Source organism: Littorina saxatilis, linkage group LG1 (genome assembly GCF_037325665.1).
Source record: "Littorina saxatilis isolate snail1 linkage group LG1, US_GU_Lsax_2.0, whole genome shotgun sequence".
NCBI classification, from domain to species: Eukaryota; Metazoa; Mollusca; class Gastropoda; order Littorinimorpha; family Littorinidae; genus Littorina; species Littorina saxatilis.
In genome coordinates, this window is record NC_090245.1 from 80926124 (window position 1) to 80943873 (window position 17750).

Sequence of the window (17750 nt, forward strand, 5' to 3'; positions counted from 1 at the left end):
AAAAACAACATATTTTTCCCGATTCTCCTGCTATAAAAAAAAGTCAGGATCATAAACTGTAGGCACTGTATCATGTGTATGGTGAATGAACTCGTGTGCACTTTTTCGATTTTTTTCTCTCTACTCCCTGTCAAGACTGATGATTAAGGGCAGCGATCTATATTTAGATGCAACCGTCTGTGTTTTGGGAGCGGGAGTGGAGTTGGTTGTTGTTGTGATTGGTGGGGGGAGGGGGAGGGGGAGGAGGGGGGGTGCTGCGGTTGGGGGTGCATTTATGGGACATAAAATTGAGCATAACACTATCTATGGTGTCTTGTGTTTTCCCCCTATGAAGAATGGTGATTCGGGGGGAATGATAGGGGCCATGGAGTTTGTGATGTTGGTTGTGGTGGTGGCGTGGGTAGAAAAGCTGACTGCTGTGGGACTGACTGCTGTGGGACTGACTGCTGTGGGACTGACTGCTTCGTTCTTGCTTGTGCTGATGATGTGGATGTAATATGAAAAGGAGAAACCTCGGAAAAGAGGGAGCAGAAAGATCTTGTAAGAATCAGTTATTCTATGACACCTGTGCAACAAAAAAAGCTGGCCAGTGACGCAGACTGAAATCAGATTGCCAGTCCTGGCATACCAGAATAGCAACAGCATAATGGAAAACTTGAACAGCAATACTACAACAATGAAGGGGAAACTGAGAAATACTGCTAACACGAGAAACATTATATAACAGCACCTGAGTAGCGGCTGCCACCCACTGACACACATGTCTCTTACCATGCACACACATACACACACTGGCACAGATAATACTGACACACACACACACACAAACACACTGGAACACACACTGACACAGGCACAAACACAGGCACAAACAAACACACACACACGCGTGAAAAACACACACACACACGCACGCACAGACACAATCAATCAATCAATCAATGAGGCTTATATCGCGCATATTCCGTGGGTACAGTTCTAGGCGCTCTGCAGTGATGCCGTGTGAGATGAAATTTTATACGGCCAGTAGATTGCAGCCATATGTCGGCGCATATTTACCTTTCACGGCCTTATTCCAAGTCACACGGGTATGGTAGACAATTATTAACTGTGCCTAAGCAATTTTGCCAGGAAAGACCCTTTTGTCAATCGTGGGATCTTTAACGTGCACACCCAATGTAGTATACACGGGGGGTGGTTCGGACACCGAAGAGAGTCTGCACACAAAGTTGACTCTGTGAAATAAATTTCCGCCGAACCTGGGATCGAACTCGCGCTGACAGCGGCCAACTGAATACAAATCCAGCGCGCTACCAACTGAGCTATATCCCCGCCCCAGTCACATACACACACACACACTGCGATCACATTGACACACACACGTACAGATAGACAGACACAAAAGCGGTCACCCCGACGGTGAAACAAACAGACAACCAACCAGCCAGCCCGACAGACCCATGAATAAAAACTTAAAGCAATACAGACTTGTATTGACAAACAAGCAACTGAAAAGAAAACCTAAAGTCAGTCAAGCGACACGGTCGATTTTTGAATATCTTTTCAGGATAAAGCCATGTGGTATACAGCTGCACAAACAAATCGTTATATCGCATAGTTGTATGAACGAACACAGATACTGTGTTTTTTGAACCGCCAACGATTCTGGGTAACGAAATAAGAAGCACAGGGCCGGTACAAAAGGGACACTAAAACTAGGTCATACTCCGATGCGTTGACCCAGATACCTGAACAGGACTATAATGGTGTCAGCTTTTTCTTTTCAAGAACAGGACGTAGGTATAGGAATATCCTCAAAACTTGCTGAATTTGTTTTCTTGTTGTTTTCTCGAACTTTTGTAGATTTTTCTTCACTTTCTTGGTGTTGTGATTATCGTCGGAATATTCGAACGACGAGAGATTAATAAAACCGCCCATTATCGTCACAGTTTAAACGTTAACTGGAGTCATAGGTCTGCCAAACAACCAAAACATGTTTAGCGGGCGTGTCGTTCTTCGGTGTAACGCCTCTAATTCCGCTTCAAAGCAAAAAACCAACAACAGCTTTTGTGCCGTTATCTTCAATATCTTTAAAATGAACAATGAATGACCACACGTGGGTGTGACATTAACACGTGAACATATTTGATGAAGTGTGCTTTAACGTGATGACGCCTCGTTCAGTTTGAAAGAGGAACAGCAAATTGTATTTCATCATTCACGCGTTGCGGTTTTGCTCACGTACTTGTCTTTCTTCAAACGCACACTTGACTTGAACTTAAAGATTCTGTTTTGACGACGAAAGGAATACAGATAGGATGAGAGAAAGAGAAGAAAGAAGAGAAGAAAGAAAGAAAAGAAAGAAAGAAAGAACAAGTCGCGTAAGGCGAAATTACTACATTTAGTCAAGCTGTGGAACTCACAGAATGAAACTGAACGTAGTCCGCCGCTAGTGCAAAAGGCAGTGAAAGTGACGAGCCTGTTTGGCGCGGCAGCGGTTGCGCTGTGCTTCATAGCACGCTTTACTGTACCTCTCTTCGTTTTAACTTTCTGAGCGTGTTTTTAATCCAAACATATCATATCTATATGTTTTTGGAATCAGGAACCGACAAGGAATAAGATGAAATAGTTTTTGAATCGATTTCGGAAATTTAATTTTGATCATAATTTTTATATTTTTAATTTTCAGAGATTGTTTTTAATCCAAATATAACATATGTATATGTTTTTGGAATCAGAAAATGATGAAGAATAAGATGAACGTAAATTTGGATCGTTTTATAAATTTTTATGTTTTTTTACAATTTTCCGATTTTTAATGACCAAACTCATTAATTAATTTTTAAGCCACCAAGCTGAAATGCAATACCGAAGTCCGGGCTTCGTCGACGATTATTTGACCAAAATTTCAATCAATTTGGTTGAAAAATGAGGGCGTGACAGTGCCGCCTCAACTTTCACGAAAAGCCGGATATGACGTCATCAAAGACATTTATCAAAAAAAAGAAAAAAAACGTTCGGGGATTTCATACCCAGGAACTCTCATGTCAAATTTCATAAAGATCGGTCCAGTAGTTTAGTCTGAATCGCTCTACACACACACACACACACACACACGCACAGACACACATACACCACAACCCTCGTTTCGATTCCCCCTCGATGTTAAAATATTTAGTCAAAACTTGACTAAATATAAAAAGAAAGAAAGAAAGAAAGAATGTAAAGAAGAAGAAGAAGAAGAAGAAGAAGAAGAAGAAGAAGAAGAAGAAGAAGAAGAAGAAACAGACGACGACGATCAACAGTAACAGCAACAGCAACCGCCACACCATCACCACCACCACCACCACCATTCGTGGTCTGCTCCCACCGACGAAGCTCTATATCATTCACTCTCTTTTGGCCATCATGAAAGTTTGAACACTGCATGTTCGCACACACGGCTTACCGTTCAGTTCCACATCTTCGCTGAGTTCCAGCAACACCTGGCCACGAACGCTGTCACCGGCTTTCACCGTGCTCCCAGGGTTGTCTACCAAGATCTCAAATGTCTTTATTTTGCCCATCGCAATCTGACTGAAATGGCAATTAAGGAAAGATTAATTCAGTGACCACTCCCGTGTAATATTGGAATGAGAAAGTAGAAAGGTACGTTATTCGACCACTCCCTTGAAATCAGATATTGAAATGAAAAAGTTCAAAGACAAGTTATCTGACCACTCTCTTGTTATCAACTTCCGAAATGAAAACGTTGAAAGATAATTTATTGTTACACTCTCTTGTAAAGTTCGATCAGCTAAACACGGCCTGAATGCCTAAAGCATGAACGCTGTGATTTCATTCGCCGGGACTGAATTGAAGCGAGGATGCTGACTTTCATCACGTAACACAAAGTTGTTTGTGTGCGGAGGGAGGTGGGGGAGGGGCCGGGGAGGCACGTGTTTTCTGAATAGTCTCGCGTGATAATGATCGTGGTTATTAGCGCAAGTGGTGTACAGTGGACTGTTATAGGGAAAAACGACTAGTTATGTCAGTACTTCAGTATATATCACTTGAAAGCAAATCCTAATCATTCAGTCTCTTTCTTTTTTCAGGTCAGTGCATTACTTACTTACTGCCTTTCACGCCTGGTGGCGTGTAGGGCAGCGAGGTCAGTGCATATTGCCAGTTTATTGATCTGTTTGAGTGTGCGAGTGAGTGAGTGCGTGTGTGTGTGTGTGTGTGTGTGTGTGTGTGTGTATGTGTGTGTGTGTGACAGTGTGTGTGTGTGTGTGTGTGAGAGAGAGAGAGAGAGAGAGAGAGAGACACACACACACACACACACACACACACACACACACACACACACACACACACACACACACACACACACACACACACACACAGAGAAAATGAGAAATCAATATAGTGAGAAAAAAAATCGATTTTATACTCACTGTTATTCCTCACCCGGTATCCAAGAAGGTTTGAGTCCTCGATCGTTGTCAACAATCGATTTTTGGAGTCTTTCAATACAACACTGACCTGTTAATCAAATTCAGCAAAATTGCTGTGACTATAGTGGCTTGGGCCTCCGTCTCAGTCAGTCTCACAATATGAATCTCCGGTATTGATCGCTCAAGGTAGACTGAGTCCTCGACAGTCTCTGGTCTCGATCAAAGTGAAAATGGGAGCTCCGCTAAAGAACTGACTCTGGAAATACAAGAAGCCGCTGTACGTATTTCCTTGGGAACGTGTAGTCGGTCGTCGTTTACCGAGTACGAGCAATCTATGCACCAAGGTTCTCCAGTCTAATTTTAAAGCACGGAACTGGAACACCGGAACACTCTGCTGGATTACTGGTGTAACTGAACTAGTTTTCGGAGGTGAACCTGAACACACGCACTGAAGCTGCTCAGTGTAAACAGCTTGATATCAGCATAAAGTTCACACGATTCTTGTTTAAAATCCCAGTCTCATGTTCGCTCTTTCAATTTCATGTCAACTTTTCCCCCTTGATTTTCACAACAGACAGAAACTCTGTGAAACTTGTTTCTGATCTTTTTCGCTGATGAACACGCGTTTTTGTTTTGTCGTCTGCTACAGCTCGCGACTGCGCCTGTCCGCGAGGTGAAATAAGGTCAATGCCGGGACGCGAACGACCAATGAAAACACTCGTAACATACTTGTTGCATGCCACGACCTCTCTGCATAAACTGGAACACCGGATCGAACACTCTGCTGGGTTGCTGGTGTAACTGAACTGCCGTGCAAAGAATACTCGTGTGATTTCGTTTTTACATTTAGTCAAGTTTTGACTAAATGTTTTAACATAGAGGGGGAATTGAGACGAGGGTCGTGGTGTATGTGTGTGTGTGTGTGTGTGTGTGTGTGTGTGTGTGTGTGTGTGTGTGTGTGTGTGTGTGTCTGTCTGTGCGTGTGTGTAGAGCGATTCAGACCAAACTACTGGACCGATCTTTATTAAATTTGACATGAGAGTTCCTAGGAATGATATCCCCGGACATTTTTTAAATTTTTTTCGATAAATACTTTTGATGACGTCATATCCGGCTTTTTGTAAAAGTTGAGGCGGCACTGTCACACCCTCATTTTTCAATCAAATTGATTGAAATTTTTGTAAAGCAATCTTCGACGAAGGCCGGACATCGGTATTGCATTTCAGCTTGGTGGCTTAAAAATTAATTAATGACTTTGGTCATTAAAAATCGGAAAATTGTAATTTTTTTTTATATAAAACGATCAAAATTTACGTTTATCTTATTCTACATCATTTCCTGATTCCAAAAACATATAAATATGTTATATTTGGATTGAAAACAAACTCTAAAAATTAAAAATATAAAAATTATGATCAAAATTAGATTTCCGAAATCGATTTAAAAACAATTTCATCTTATTCCTTGTCGGTTCCTGATTCCAAAAACATATAGATATGATATGTTTGGATTAAAAACACGCTCAGAAAGTTAAAACGAAGAGAGGTACAGAAAAGCGTGCTATGCAGCACAGCGAAACCACTACCGCGCTGAACAGGCTCGTCAGTTTCACTCCGTTATGCACAAGCGGCGGACTACGGTCATTGTGAAAAAATGCAGTGCGTTCAGTTTCATTCTGTGAGTTCCACAGTTTGACTAAATGTAGTAATTTCGCCTTACGCGACTTGTTCTTCTCTGCCCCTGTCAATATGTATGTCAGTCGGTCTGCTTGTCGAATGTTATCCAATTTCATATTGATACGATAGTCAGCGATTGAGAGAGTGAAAGAGTAATAAAGAGCCAATAAAGATGTTCTCCCTCTCTCCCTGTGCTCTCTCAGTCTCTCTCTCTCTCTCTCTCTCTCTCTCTTTCTCCATCATGCAAGAATAAGAACAGGCATTAAGCCTATTTACAACTATTTTCCCGTGCAAGGTACACTTAACAAGCTCTTTTGTACCACACTGAGCCGGTACCGGCTGAGTCAACGTTTTCACTGATTTCGTGGCCGGTCGCCTCTGGACTGTTCACAATAGCATATACTGCCCCCCCCCCCCCCTCCCCACCCCCCTCTTTTTTCGCTTTTCTTTTTTTTCCTATTTGCTGATATCCATCTGTTTTCATGCCTGATTAATACGCAGTGAGTGTCAGTTACCAAGCGCCCTGTGTTGGTAAACATTCACACGTCAGTTCAAACACTCACGTAGCCTAGACACGACAGCGAAATAGAACTTACATTGAATTAACTTAAACAAAAAACCCGGTGTGGTTGACTGAACAACAACAACATCTGAAAAATGTATTTTATGCCTAATCGTTGTTATTATGTTATTCAAATGAATTTTACCCGAGATGGGAATCAGACAGGGTTGGGGTGTACTGGGATACAGGTGCCTACTATGATAATTGTTACACCCCCGGTATAGGGGTGTGTATAGGATTCGGTCGATGTGTTTGTGTGTTTGTGTTCGCATATAGATCTCAAGAATGAACGGACCGATCGTCACCAAACTTGGTGAACAGGTTCTATACATTCCCGAGACGGTCCTTACAAAAATTGGGACCAGTCAAACACACGGTTAGGGAGTTATTGGTGGATTAAGATTCTACAAGGACTTATAGAGGGACATATTAATGGTCAAAGGGAAATAACCTTCTCAGTTGGTGGCAGTGAGAATGGTAAGGACGGGGGTGTTTTTCCTACCTCGGAGGAATTTCTTGTTTATTTAACTTTTGTGTGTGAATATTTATATATAATCACATTAGTCATAGTGGTCGGATGAATGAGGCGTCACAATGATGAAATTCAGAGTAACGTCTTCAGCGGCAGCAGTGTCCACGTCATTTAGGGGCATATTTTGTTAATAAACTCACATGATGATGATCCTTCTTGCTGTCCTACAGTTCTTTTTTTTCTCCATTAATGTGCCCATTTAGGACAAGATAAGAAATATATATGATAGCGTTATCAAAAAACAAAAACAACTCACAATCACGGGGTCACTTATCTATTTATAACTCAGTGTCACAGGGAACTTCTCTGAGTCACATGGACACGCGCCATAAGCAATCCCGCGCTATCTTGACCTAGAAAACCAGTATGTCTTATCTGAAAGAAATCATTAGCCAGTAGAACTAGATATCAATTAAGCGCTGCAAGAAGCTTTGAAACTGAATTTTCTGTTGAAAGACTTTGCGAAGTCTTTTCTTTATTTGGTGTTTAACGTCGTTTTGAACCACGAAGGTTATATCGTGACGGGGAAAGGGGGGAGATGGGATAGGGGAAAAATGGGATAGAGCCACTTGTTAAAGTGTTTCTTGTTCACAAAAGCACTAATCAAAAAATTGCTCCAGGGGCTTGCAACGTAGTACAATATATGACCTTTATGGGAGAATGCGAGTTTCCAGTACAAAGGGCTTAACATTTCTTACATACTGCTTGACTAAAATCTTTACAAACATTGACTATATTCTATACAAGAAACACTTAACAAGGGTAAAAGGAGAAACAGAATCCGTTAGTCGCCTCTTACGACATGCGGGGTGCAGAGAAATAAGGATGTGGAAAAGAAGACTTTTGGTAAGTGAAATAAAGGTGATGGATCCAGTCAGATAGAAATAAGACAACAAGAAAAGAATTGGAAATCTGCAGGGAATAGTAGGGAGAGTTTTATTGGAAGGAAAATGATATGGATGAAAGGACTGGCACGGTAAGGCAGAAATAAGACAAAAGAAGAGAAGTAAAGGGGTGGGGTAGCTCTGTGGAAACACTCCCGCCGCGTGAAGGCGACCCCATGGGAGCTTGCGAAGTTAACTTTGGGCTCAGTAGACGATGTTCGGAAATAACTCTATCGGGTTTATATGGGTTGTAAAAGAGTGTTTGTTTGTTTGCTTAACGCCCAGCCGACCACTAAGGGCCATATCAGGGCGGTGCTGCTTTGACATATAACGTGCGCCACACACAAGACAGAAGTCGCAGCACAGGCTTCATGTCTCACCCAGTCACATTATTCTGACACCGGACCAACCAGTCCTAGCACTAACCCCATAATGCCAGACGCCAGGCGGAGCAGCCACTAGATCGCCAATTTTAAAGTCTTAGGTATGACCCGGCCGGGGTTCGAACCCACGACCTCCCGATCACGGGGCGGACGCCTTACCACTAGGCCAACCGTGCCGGTGTGTAAAAGAGTGAATACTCCTGCTTTTTCAAGGACTAGTTGATTCACACGTGCTCCTGTCCACGTGTTTTAGATACATCACTCGCTAGTGATTGGCCCCTCCAATGTTTGTCCCCGTAAAAGCACTCTTTCATAACCCATGCAAAGCCGACAATTTTGTTCTCCGCAATTCGTAAAATTATTAAGGACATCGACAGTCTTAACAACAGTTTCTTCTTCTTTTTCTTCTTCTTCTTAAAAAAAACATCAGTCATAAATATGATCAAAGGCAGTACTGAGTAGGTTATCACACGCTGACATCGGCCGTTATACACACACACACACAGACAAACAGACACACGCACGCACACACGCATATACACCTCTCTCTCTCTCTCTTTCTTTCTCTCTCTCTCTCTCACACACACACACACGCCCATCCTGATAGGCCTACTACCCCTTCGTTGTCAGGGACCTATATGTCTATGCCCTTGTTAAACATGGATGTTTAATTTACCTGAACAATCAGTGTACATGTTTTACTGTATATATATATATATCATTATGCGTTTTTATCTACGTTTCATTTCGAATTTATATGTATCTCGACACACTCTCTGGGGGTATAGGGTGTCAGGAAGGGATAGTTCCTTTGGTAGGGGGGCCTGTCATGTCCTTTTCAGGTCAGCTCGTCTGCCGCTGGCTTCCATCTGGCATCCAGCCCTCATCTGTGGCACCACGAACTGTCTGCATACTGCAGTGCGCCACCTCCCGGGCAACGGCCTTGGCAGGGCGGTGTAATGCGAGAAAATTACTCCCACGAGATTTTTTACTCCGGAGTCAATTTTTCGTGGAATAAAGATTTTGTGTTACACCGGCTAAACCAGGTTGAGGATAGCCGACGAGTCTCAACCTCTCGGTGTGAACATTCAAAAGGGCTTGTCACAGGCTACGCATGTGAAGACTGGATCTTCGGCGGACTGTGCGGAGGAAACCCAACCACAAAAGGTCATGGTTCAACGGACAGGAAGGCGATATATCCAGCAACGTCGCTGTGGGACGCCAACCTCAGAGCATGACGAGACACGTCGATCGTACTGGTCATCCCAATGCATCCCTGCCTACCCCCAGTCGTCTCGGCCATGCCTTGCCACTGGACCATGGAATCAGGGACGAGGGAGTGAGGCTGGTTATCCTGCGCAGCCTTCCCTCACTAAAATCAGTCCAAATAGTAAAATACAGCGCTAGTCAAGACTCGTGAAAACCGCAGAAAAAAAACAAGTCGCGTAAGGCGAAAATACAATATTAATTTTAGTCAAGTAGCTGTCCAACTCACAGAATGAAACTGAACGCAACGCAACGCAGCAAGACCGTATACTCGTAGCATCGTCACTCCACCGCCCGTGGCAAAGGCAGTGCCCGTGGAATTGACAAGAAGAGCGGGGTATTCGTTGCGCTGAGAAGGATAGCACGCTTTTCTGTACCTCTCTTCGTTTTAACTTTCTGAGCGTGTTTTTAATCCAAACATATCATATCTATATGTTTTTGGAATCAGGAACCAACAAGGAATAAGATGAAAGTGTTTTTAAATTGATTTCGAAAAAAAAAATTGATAATAATTTTTATATATTTAATTTTCAGAGCTTGTTTTTAATCCGAATATAACATATTTATATGTTTTTGGAATCAGCAAATGATGGAGAATAAGATAAACGTAAATTTGGATCGTTTTATAAATTTTTATTTTTTTTTACAATTTTCCGATTTTTAATGACCAAAGTCATTAATTAATTTTTAAGCCACCAAGCTGAAATGCAATACCGAAGTCCGGGCTTCGTCGAAGATTACTTGACCAAAATTTCAACCAATTTGGTTGAAAAATGAGGGCGTGACAGTGCCGCCTCAACTTTCACGAAAAGCCGGATATGACGTCATCAAAGACATTTATCAAAAAAATGAAAAAAACGTTCGGGGATTTCATACCCAGGAACTCTCATGTCAAATTTCATAAAGATCGGTCCAGTAGTTTAGTCTGAATCGCTCTACACACACACACACACACACACACACACACACAGACACACACACACACACACACACACACACACGCACATACACCACGACCCTCGTTTCGATTCCCCCTCGATGTTAAAATATTTAGTCAAAACTTGACTAAATATAATGAGGTTTCTTTGCAGCCTCATGCACATCCGCTAGCAAGACAATTTACCTGACACCGAAGTGCTACAGCAAGCCGACATGACAAGTGTGCACACCCTCTTGCAGAAAACCCAGGTGAGATGGCTGGACATGTCTGGCGCATGCCGGATCACTGCATCCCAAAGTAGCTTCATTGTGGTAAATTCTGTCGGGGAAAACGTGCTGTTGGAGGGGGAGAAAAAAAAAGAGTCGAGGACACGCTTAAAGCCTCTCTGAAAGACTATGACATCCAGGTCGACTCTTGGGAGGAGCTTGCTCAAGTCAGATCCATCTGGCGTAGCCTCATCCATACTGGTGCCCAGACCGCGGAAGAGAGAAAAACTCACATCGCAGAGCAAAAACGCACACTCCGGAAAACCAGAGCAGCCAGTACCACATAGTACAACAGCTGAACCCTCTTATGTGTGTCCTACATGCGGGATGGGTTTCCTGGCCCGGATTGGCCTCATCAGTCATCTCCGGACCCATCAGACCAGACACCAAAGCCTACCATGAGTCTGCGGTCATGTTCGAATACGAAGGACGAACATCATATGTATCTCACGTTATAATAAACTTACACATTGGTATTTTTATTTATATGTGAGTGATAGACCTGAAAAATCAGAATGACACTTAAACTTTCATAATCGAGGATAAAAAGGTACGTTTCTCAAGTAAAATCAGTTTTAAGGGAAGCAATCGCTAAAACTCTAACAATCTTGGAGAGCAAAATTACTTCCCTTCATAAAGCGCACTGCACCATTGCCATTGGGGTCATGGTGGTATCTAGTGTGAGTGTGTGTATGTGTGTGTGGTGTCACTGTGTGGTGTGTGTGTACAGTTTTTGTTTAAAAGCCGGATATGACATTTATTACAAACAAACCAAAAACGTTTTGGCATATCCTACATCAGGAAGAATGCACATCTAAACTGTTTAGTAGTTTTCTAGGAAACATCTCTACACACACACACACACACACACGCACACACGGAGGCACATTGGCAGGCCTTTGAATTTAAGGCCTCTGGAGTTTTGGACCCTCTAAAAAATCAAAGTGGGGGTCCCGGGACCCTCTTGGAGAGGCGTGCGTGGGGAGCCCTGCTGAAGTACTTAGTCAAAACTCGTAAAACACTGCGAGTTTCTCTCTTCCGCGGTCTTGGCACCAATGTGGATGAGGCTACGCCAGTGTTAATCATGACTGGCCTTATCCCCACTTTTCTGGCAAAGCGCACTGATTTAACATAAAAACTTAAGTTAATTGGATCCGCTGGAATTTTACTTTTGAGTTGAGTAGAGGTACTGTTAGTTTTCCCCACATGCCGTTTCAGCTTTGGGCTAGTTCATTGTATCGCATTTTGAGGGTCGAGCAGTTAGAAAGGGAAGCAATGACTTCTCCTCAAGCCGTGTCGAGATCTTGGAAACAGAAGCATAATTACCTCCCTTCATGAGGATAAGGTGCCCTTTCGAACACGCACATATTGGGTTAGTGTGGAGTGTGTGTGTGTTTGTTGGTGTGTTAGTGTGTGTGTTTGTTGGTGTGTTAGTGTGTTAGTGTGTGTGTTTGTTAGTGTGTGTGTGTGTGTGTGTGTGTGTGTGTGTGTGTGTAGTCTGTAGTGCGTGCATCACATCTCTCTCTCTCTCTCAGAGTCTCTCTCTCTCTCTCTCTCTCTCTCTCTCTCTCTCTCTCTCTCTCTCTCGTCCCCTCTCCTTCTCTGCTACCGTCACAACCGTTCTCGGCACTGCTTTCTTGATGATGTTCTGAGCTCCGAGTTGATGGTTACATCATACACTTGCAAGTCGTGTTTTCTCCTCGACTTGGACCTGAGATACATACTTTTCTATTCACGAGAAACGTAGTTCCCAAAAATGTTATCAGCCTTATTTGTGCGTGTCTGATCCAGTGGATTCGCTTGGTGTGTTCACGATTTTCATTATGTGTGTTACATCAGTATGTACAGTTAAGATACAAACTATTGTGTGCTCTTTATTGACGATCCATTTATATACATAGAAAAATAGTGAAGAAAATAATGTGAAATCTACTAGACGACATATACATGAGTACGACTGAGTAAATGCATATTTGACTCCAGCTACATAACAACTCCAGCTACATAATATACAAATCACAACCTTGGACATGTCATTATGTGCCTGGCCTTTGACTTCCAGACTCTCATCACCCACATCATGGATTGTGAACGCACGGTGGAGACGCGTTACGCCCATAAACGTACCCGGACGGCGCGTCGATCTTCTGGGTATAAAACCGGGCGTAACAACCATGTGGGTACGCATAATTATGTGTACTTATATGATACAAGACTTTGACAAATGCAAGTCTCAGCCTGCAACCGGCCTCCACGAGCAGGTTTGTACCAGAAGGCAATGGAAACTAGTCAATGTACTCTGAGTTGAAAAATATGTGTGGTATTGGGCAGATGCCTCACTGAGTAACGGGCTGCCGACACTGAAATATCAACAGATGTGACATAATTAATCAGGCATACACGTGTGCTCTTAGTACGATTGCGTGGCATGGTCCATAGTCTTCAGCCAATCTGGGGACGATACCCTTGAACAGAATCGGGACTCAGCACGGCAGTAACTGTAAAGTCAGACCTCCGGCGGCAGTTCTGACACTTTGCTGCTTCACAGTTCGTCAGGCTGCGCCCGGTGCACCAAAGCTCAGCCAGTTCTTGTTGACTATATCAGCAGCAATCTTCTTTCTCTTTAAATATGCAGTTGGTCACATTTTTTCTGTCAAAAATTCGGACGCGTTTCTGTCCACGTTCTTGCAGATTATCAGGCCACTAGGAGTACATCCCTCTACCCCAACCCCTACACACAAAAAAAGAAAAAAAAAGAAAAAAAAAAGTGGAGGCTGTCCAAGTCTAAACCTTTTGTTTTCTCTTGAAGTTCCTCACGCTACAAGCTCAAATAACTGTCTCTTGGTCTCCGCAACTGCAGCTCCTCCGGCTGCTAGGGGTACCAAACCCTGAGCAATGCCATGTGACTGTCTCAACAGCAAATTGCAGTAGTTGAAGATGTGAGCGCAATGAATCAGGATTTTATGCAGAAAATATGACACTTTCCTGTCTCTGTAATTATGCAACCCCTCAAGCTACGCGTACCACCAATAGTTCTCGATAAGTGTGATGTGACACTCCCAGCAACAAGCTAAACTGAAGTTGCCCGCATGTGCAGTCATTTTTTGGGGGTTTGAGACGTCATGCAGCAAAAGTGACCCCTTGCTGTCTCCGTAGCCGTAGTTCGAGAGGCTGTCAGGTGCATTTCACTCTGCCTCGTCGACTGTTCCTGAAACTGACACACTATGCCCACACTGCAAGATCTATTCAGCGTCGTCTCAGGCTGCGAACCTGACGCCTTGCTGTCTCCGCAGTTCATCAGGCTGCCATGTGCACTTGTAGACTGTTCCTGGAACTGACACACTTGGCCCACACTGCAATATCTATTCAGTGTCGTCTCAGGCTGCGAACCTGACGCCTTGCTGTCTCCGCAGCTGCAGTTCGTCAGGCTGCCACGTGTAGTAGACGTAGACAGGCGTGTAGTGACTTTCTGACCGCGTGTTGTCGTCGTCCTCCTCGTCTTTGGTCCGTGAGTGTCCGAACACGTAGTGAGCATACCTGGGCGCTGAAACTGAGGAGAAGAGAATTTGTCAACGGAAGTTCGGAGCGTGAATGGTAGTAACTTGATCTGAGACTGATGTGTGTATTGACACTCTTTGCCTGCCATGAGCACACAGGCAGACCAAGACGCACACAGACAGACAGGCAGACAAACACAAACAAATACACTTGCACTCACACCCAAACTCATCTCAACCTACCCCCTTCCCCTCCTCTACCCATACACCCCCCCACACACACACCCCCCCCCCCACACACACGAACAAACACACACACACGCATACACACACACACACACAAACACACAGTTCCCTGCCCCCCCTCACACACACACACACACACACACACACACACACACACACACACACACACACACACTGACACACACACACACACCACACACTTACGAACGAAATACTGAGGCTGTCGATTTTGAGCATCAGCCACAGCATGGTGATGGTGATGAGGGGCGTGAGGAGCGTGAGGGGCGTGGGGGGCGTGGCCACTGTGGTTGGAGTGGGGGTGTCTCTGGGGAGAGGGCGGGGCTATCTGATGCGCTGCTAGATAACGCTGGACCGCAGAGTGCAAGGGCACCGTGCCAATGATGATCTCTAAGGGCACGTGAAGCTCGAAGGCTGGACCCACTGGATCCACACGCAGCTGAAAAGCAATCCACATAAAACAAAATGTAGTTGTTGTTGTAGAGATTGCTAGTTTACAGGGTGGTCCCAAAAAAGCGCCCTGTTTTCTTTTCCCATTTTTGACTGCGAAGAGAGATTTAAAAAATGTGTTCACTAAACAATAGCAGAATGGGAATTCATTTCAGTAGCTCCTCATCGGTCTCTGAGATTGAAGAAAACTGGACAAGCCGTATTGAAAATATGCGACGCAACATAGTGAAATGGTTTAAACGAAATTGTAGTATCATGGGGAAAATATGCATAGTGAAATCCCTTTTGTTATCACAGATTATTTATCCGTTGCAAGTACTGGTAATGTTCGATAAGGTATTGATTGATATAAACATACTTTGTTTTACAGATTTATTTGGAAAAAACGATTTTCAAACACTAAGGCATTTGAGATAGTTACACAAAAAAGTGATATGTCGATGGGGGTTTAAAAATGATTGATGTAATTGATATGCGGCAAATATATTGAACGAAAAGCAGGAAAGATGGAAACAGATACCGATACATGTTTTCGAAGCTTGGTGAAAGGTTGTATTGCTTCCAATCTAACACCACGGTAAACATTTTTTTAAAGGATTGGGATTAATTAAAAATGTATTTTGTAAACAAGTTTTAATTTGTTGGTTGAAAAATAAGGACATGATTCAGAGAGCAGTAGGGCCCAACGAATGGTTGTGTGATGCGCCCGCAGCGTGTTGGCGTACATACATGTGCTTGTCACATCTCGCTTTCAGCCTTCACCGCCGGCTAGCCAAGCTGCTTGCAGCACCGGCGAAAAAGAGAGCAGCCTTGCGTAAGTCTCTCCCTGCCAGTAAGCCTCTCCACAACAAGTCCTATGCAAGCTTTAAAGCAACCCTCCACGAGGTGTTGGGTGGTAACTGGGGGCCTTATGTCCCCAGGCAGAATTGCAAGGGCGCGGAGGAGGTTTGGCCCCGAACATGCGGCATGCAGGCCCACCGGTGCGTGGACACGCCCTGGCGCCCATGAACCAAACCCCCAGGTATGGGTTACCTACAAAGACTCTACGTCCCAACGGCTGACCAGGCGGACGAGGAGAGTGCACTCCCAACGGCTGTGAAGGCGGAAGAGGACCCTTAGTCTCACATCCCAACGGTAAAACAGGCGGACGAGGAGCTCCCAACGGCTGTTTTAGCGGATGAAGATGCCCCATGTTTTGCTGCTTTCACAAGCGCCGGGTTGGAAAGACTCGTCAGCCCTGATAGGCAGCTTTCCTAGGAGAAGGACACTCGGAAGTCAAACCCGGCCAGATGAGGGCCGATAACCGTGTGAGGAAACTTGTCTAGGACGTACAAGGACAAGTCCAAAATCACACATACCGTTACGAAGGCCTACCGAAGACGGAAGACACTGTCACTGACCTTCAGGGTGAGGTGAGAACCGGGTGTCTACGCATGACCGATAAATATGGATCATCGAATGCTGAAGAAGAAGAAGAAGAGAGCAGTAGGTGGAGAAATGTTATTAAGTGATACGTGTTTATGGAACAGCAGTGATATAATCTATTGCGGCCAAACGCTGTTTTTTAGCGACTGGATTAAAGCAGGCGTTTGTCGAGTAAAGGATGTATCTGTTGGTAATGAGTTTTTGCCCTTTAATGTTATGCAGCAGAAGGTTGGATGTAAGCCCACAAGATTCTTTGAATATAGGGTGATTTGTACAGCAGTTAAAGCAGCAACACTACGCTCTGCAAATGGAAATGTATGTGGATTCAACGATTTAAAGAATCTGAGTAAGCCTTGTCAATTTCGCAAATTAATTATAAAGGAAAAATATGTGGAGCCGGTTATAGTTAAATTTTGGGAAAATAAATTTGATTTTAGGCCGGGAAAAGAGCAGTGGTTAATGGTAAACAAAGTAACCACTGAAACAAGATTGCGAATGTTACAATGGAAAATATTGCACAATATTTACCCCACAAATATTTTATTGTATAAAATAGGCATTTCCTCGAGTAATTGTTGTACTTATTGTGAGAACAAAATTGATTATATTGAACATTTTTTTTACTTTTGCCCGAAAATTATGTCCATTTGGAAATGCGTTGAGGATAAAGTGAATTGTAAATATAATATGATTATTAAAATTACCGTAAAGGAAGTTTTTTTGGGCGTATTTGAACATTGACAAAGTTCCAAGGCACTAATAAATTATGTGAATTATTTGATTGTGATAGCCAAAATGTGTGTTGGTATTTATAGATATGGTTCCCCTCTGGATATTGTATGCATTTTTGAGAGGGAATTGTTATTATAGAAAAGTTGTTTAAAATACATTTAGACATAGCAACAAAAAAGAGAAGAAAAAAAAAGAAAAAAAAGCAGAATGATCGGAGAATAAGTCTTGCAAATTTGGTAGAAATTGGACTGTAATTGATGATATGCTCTATTCAGACTACTCTGTATAACCTGAAAAATACCCAGTTTATGAATCGCCCACAAAGATCAGTCACTCTGGGTGGTAAGTCAGATTAAGCATATCAATGAACCGGTGAAAAACTGTCAATGAACATAAACATTCTTAGTTTTGAACGTTAGACTATCTTGTTTCCCGTT

At 43.4% G+C, this 17750-nt stretch overlaps 2 protein-coding genes across 4 annotated transcripts in view; both read right to left on the minus strand.

Moving 5' to 3' along the window:
* LOC138981243 (arrestin domain-containing protein 17-like) overlaps window positions 1-17750 on the minus strand; it is a 75134-nt gene that overhangs the window by 10901 nt on the left and 46483 nt on the right. The window contains exons 1-2 of one of the 3 annotated variants that reach the window (XM_070354092.1): window positions 4437-5079; window positions 3449-3576 (exon numbers count right to left, since the gene is read on the minus strand). In XM_070354092.1, the coding sequence (XP_070210193.1) occupies window positions 3449-3566 (118 nt within the window). In that variant the 5' untranslated portion in view covers window positions 3567-3576; window positions 4437-5079. Of the gene's footprint in view, window positions 1-3448; window positions 3863-4436; window positions 5080-17750 lie in introns of those variants that run through there. The other 2 variants (XM_070354083.1, XM_070354100.1) reach the window with 2 other exon arrangements.
* Window positions 14055-17750, minus strand: part of LOC138949517 (arrestin domain-containing protein 3-like) — a 14769-nt gene continuing 11073 nt past the window's right edge. Inside the window, exons 5-6 of the mRNA XM_070321384.1 lie at window positions 14893-15145; window positions 14055-14489 (exon numbers count right to left, since the gene is read on the minus strand). Of these exons, the coding sequence (XP_070177485.1) occupies window positions 14323-14489; window positions 14893-15145 (420 nt within the window). The 3' untranslated portion in view covers window positions 14055-14322. The remainder of the gene's footprint in view (window positions 14490-14892; window positions 15146-17750) is intronic.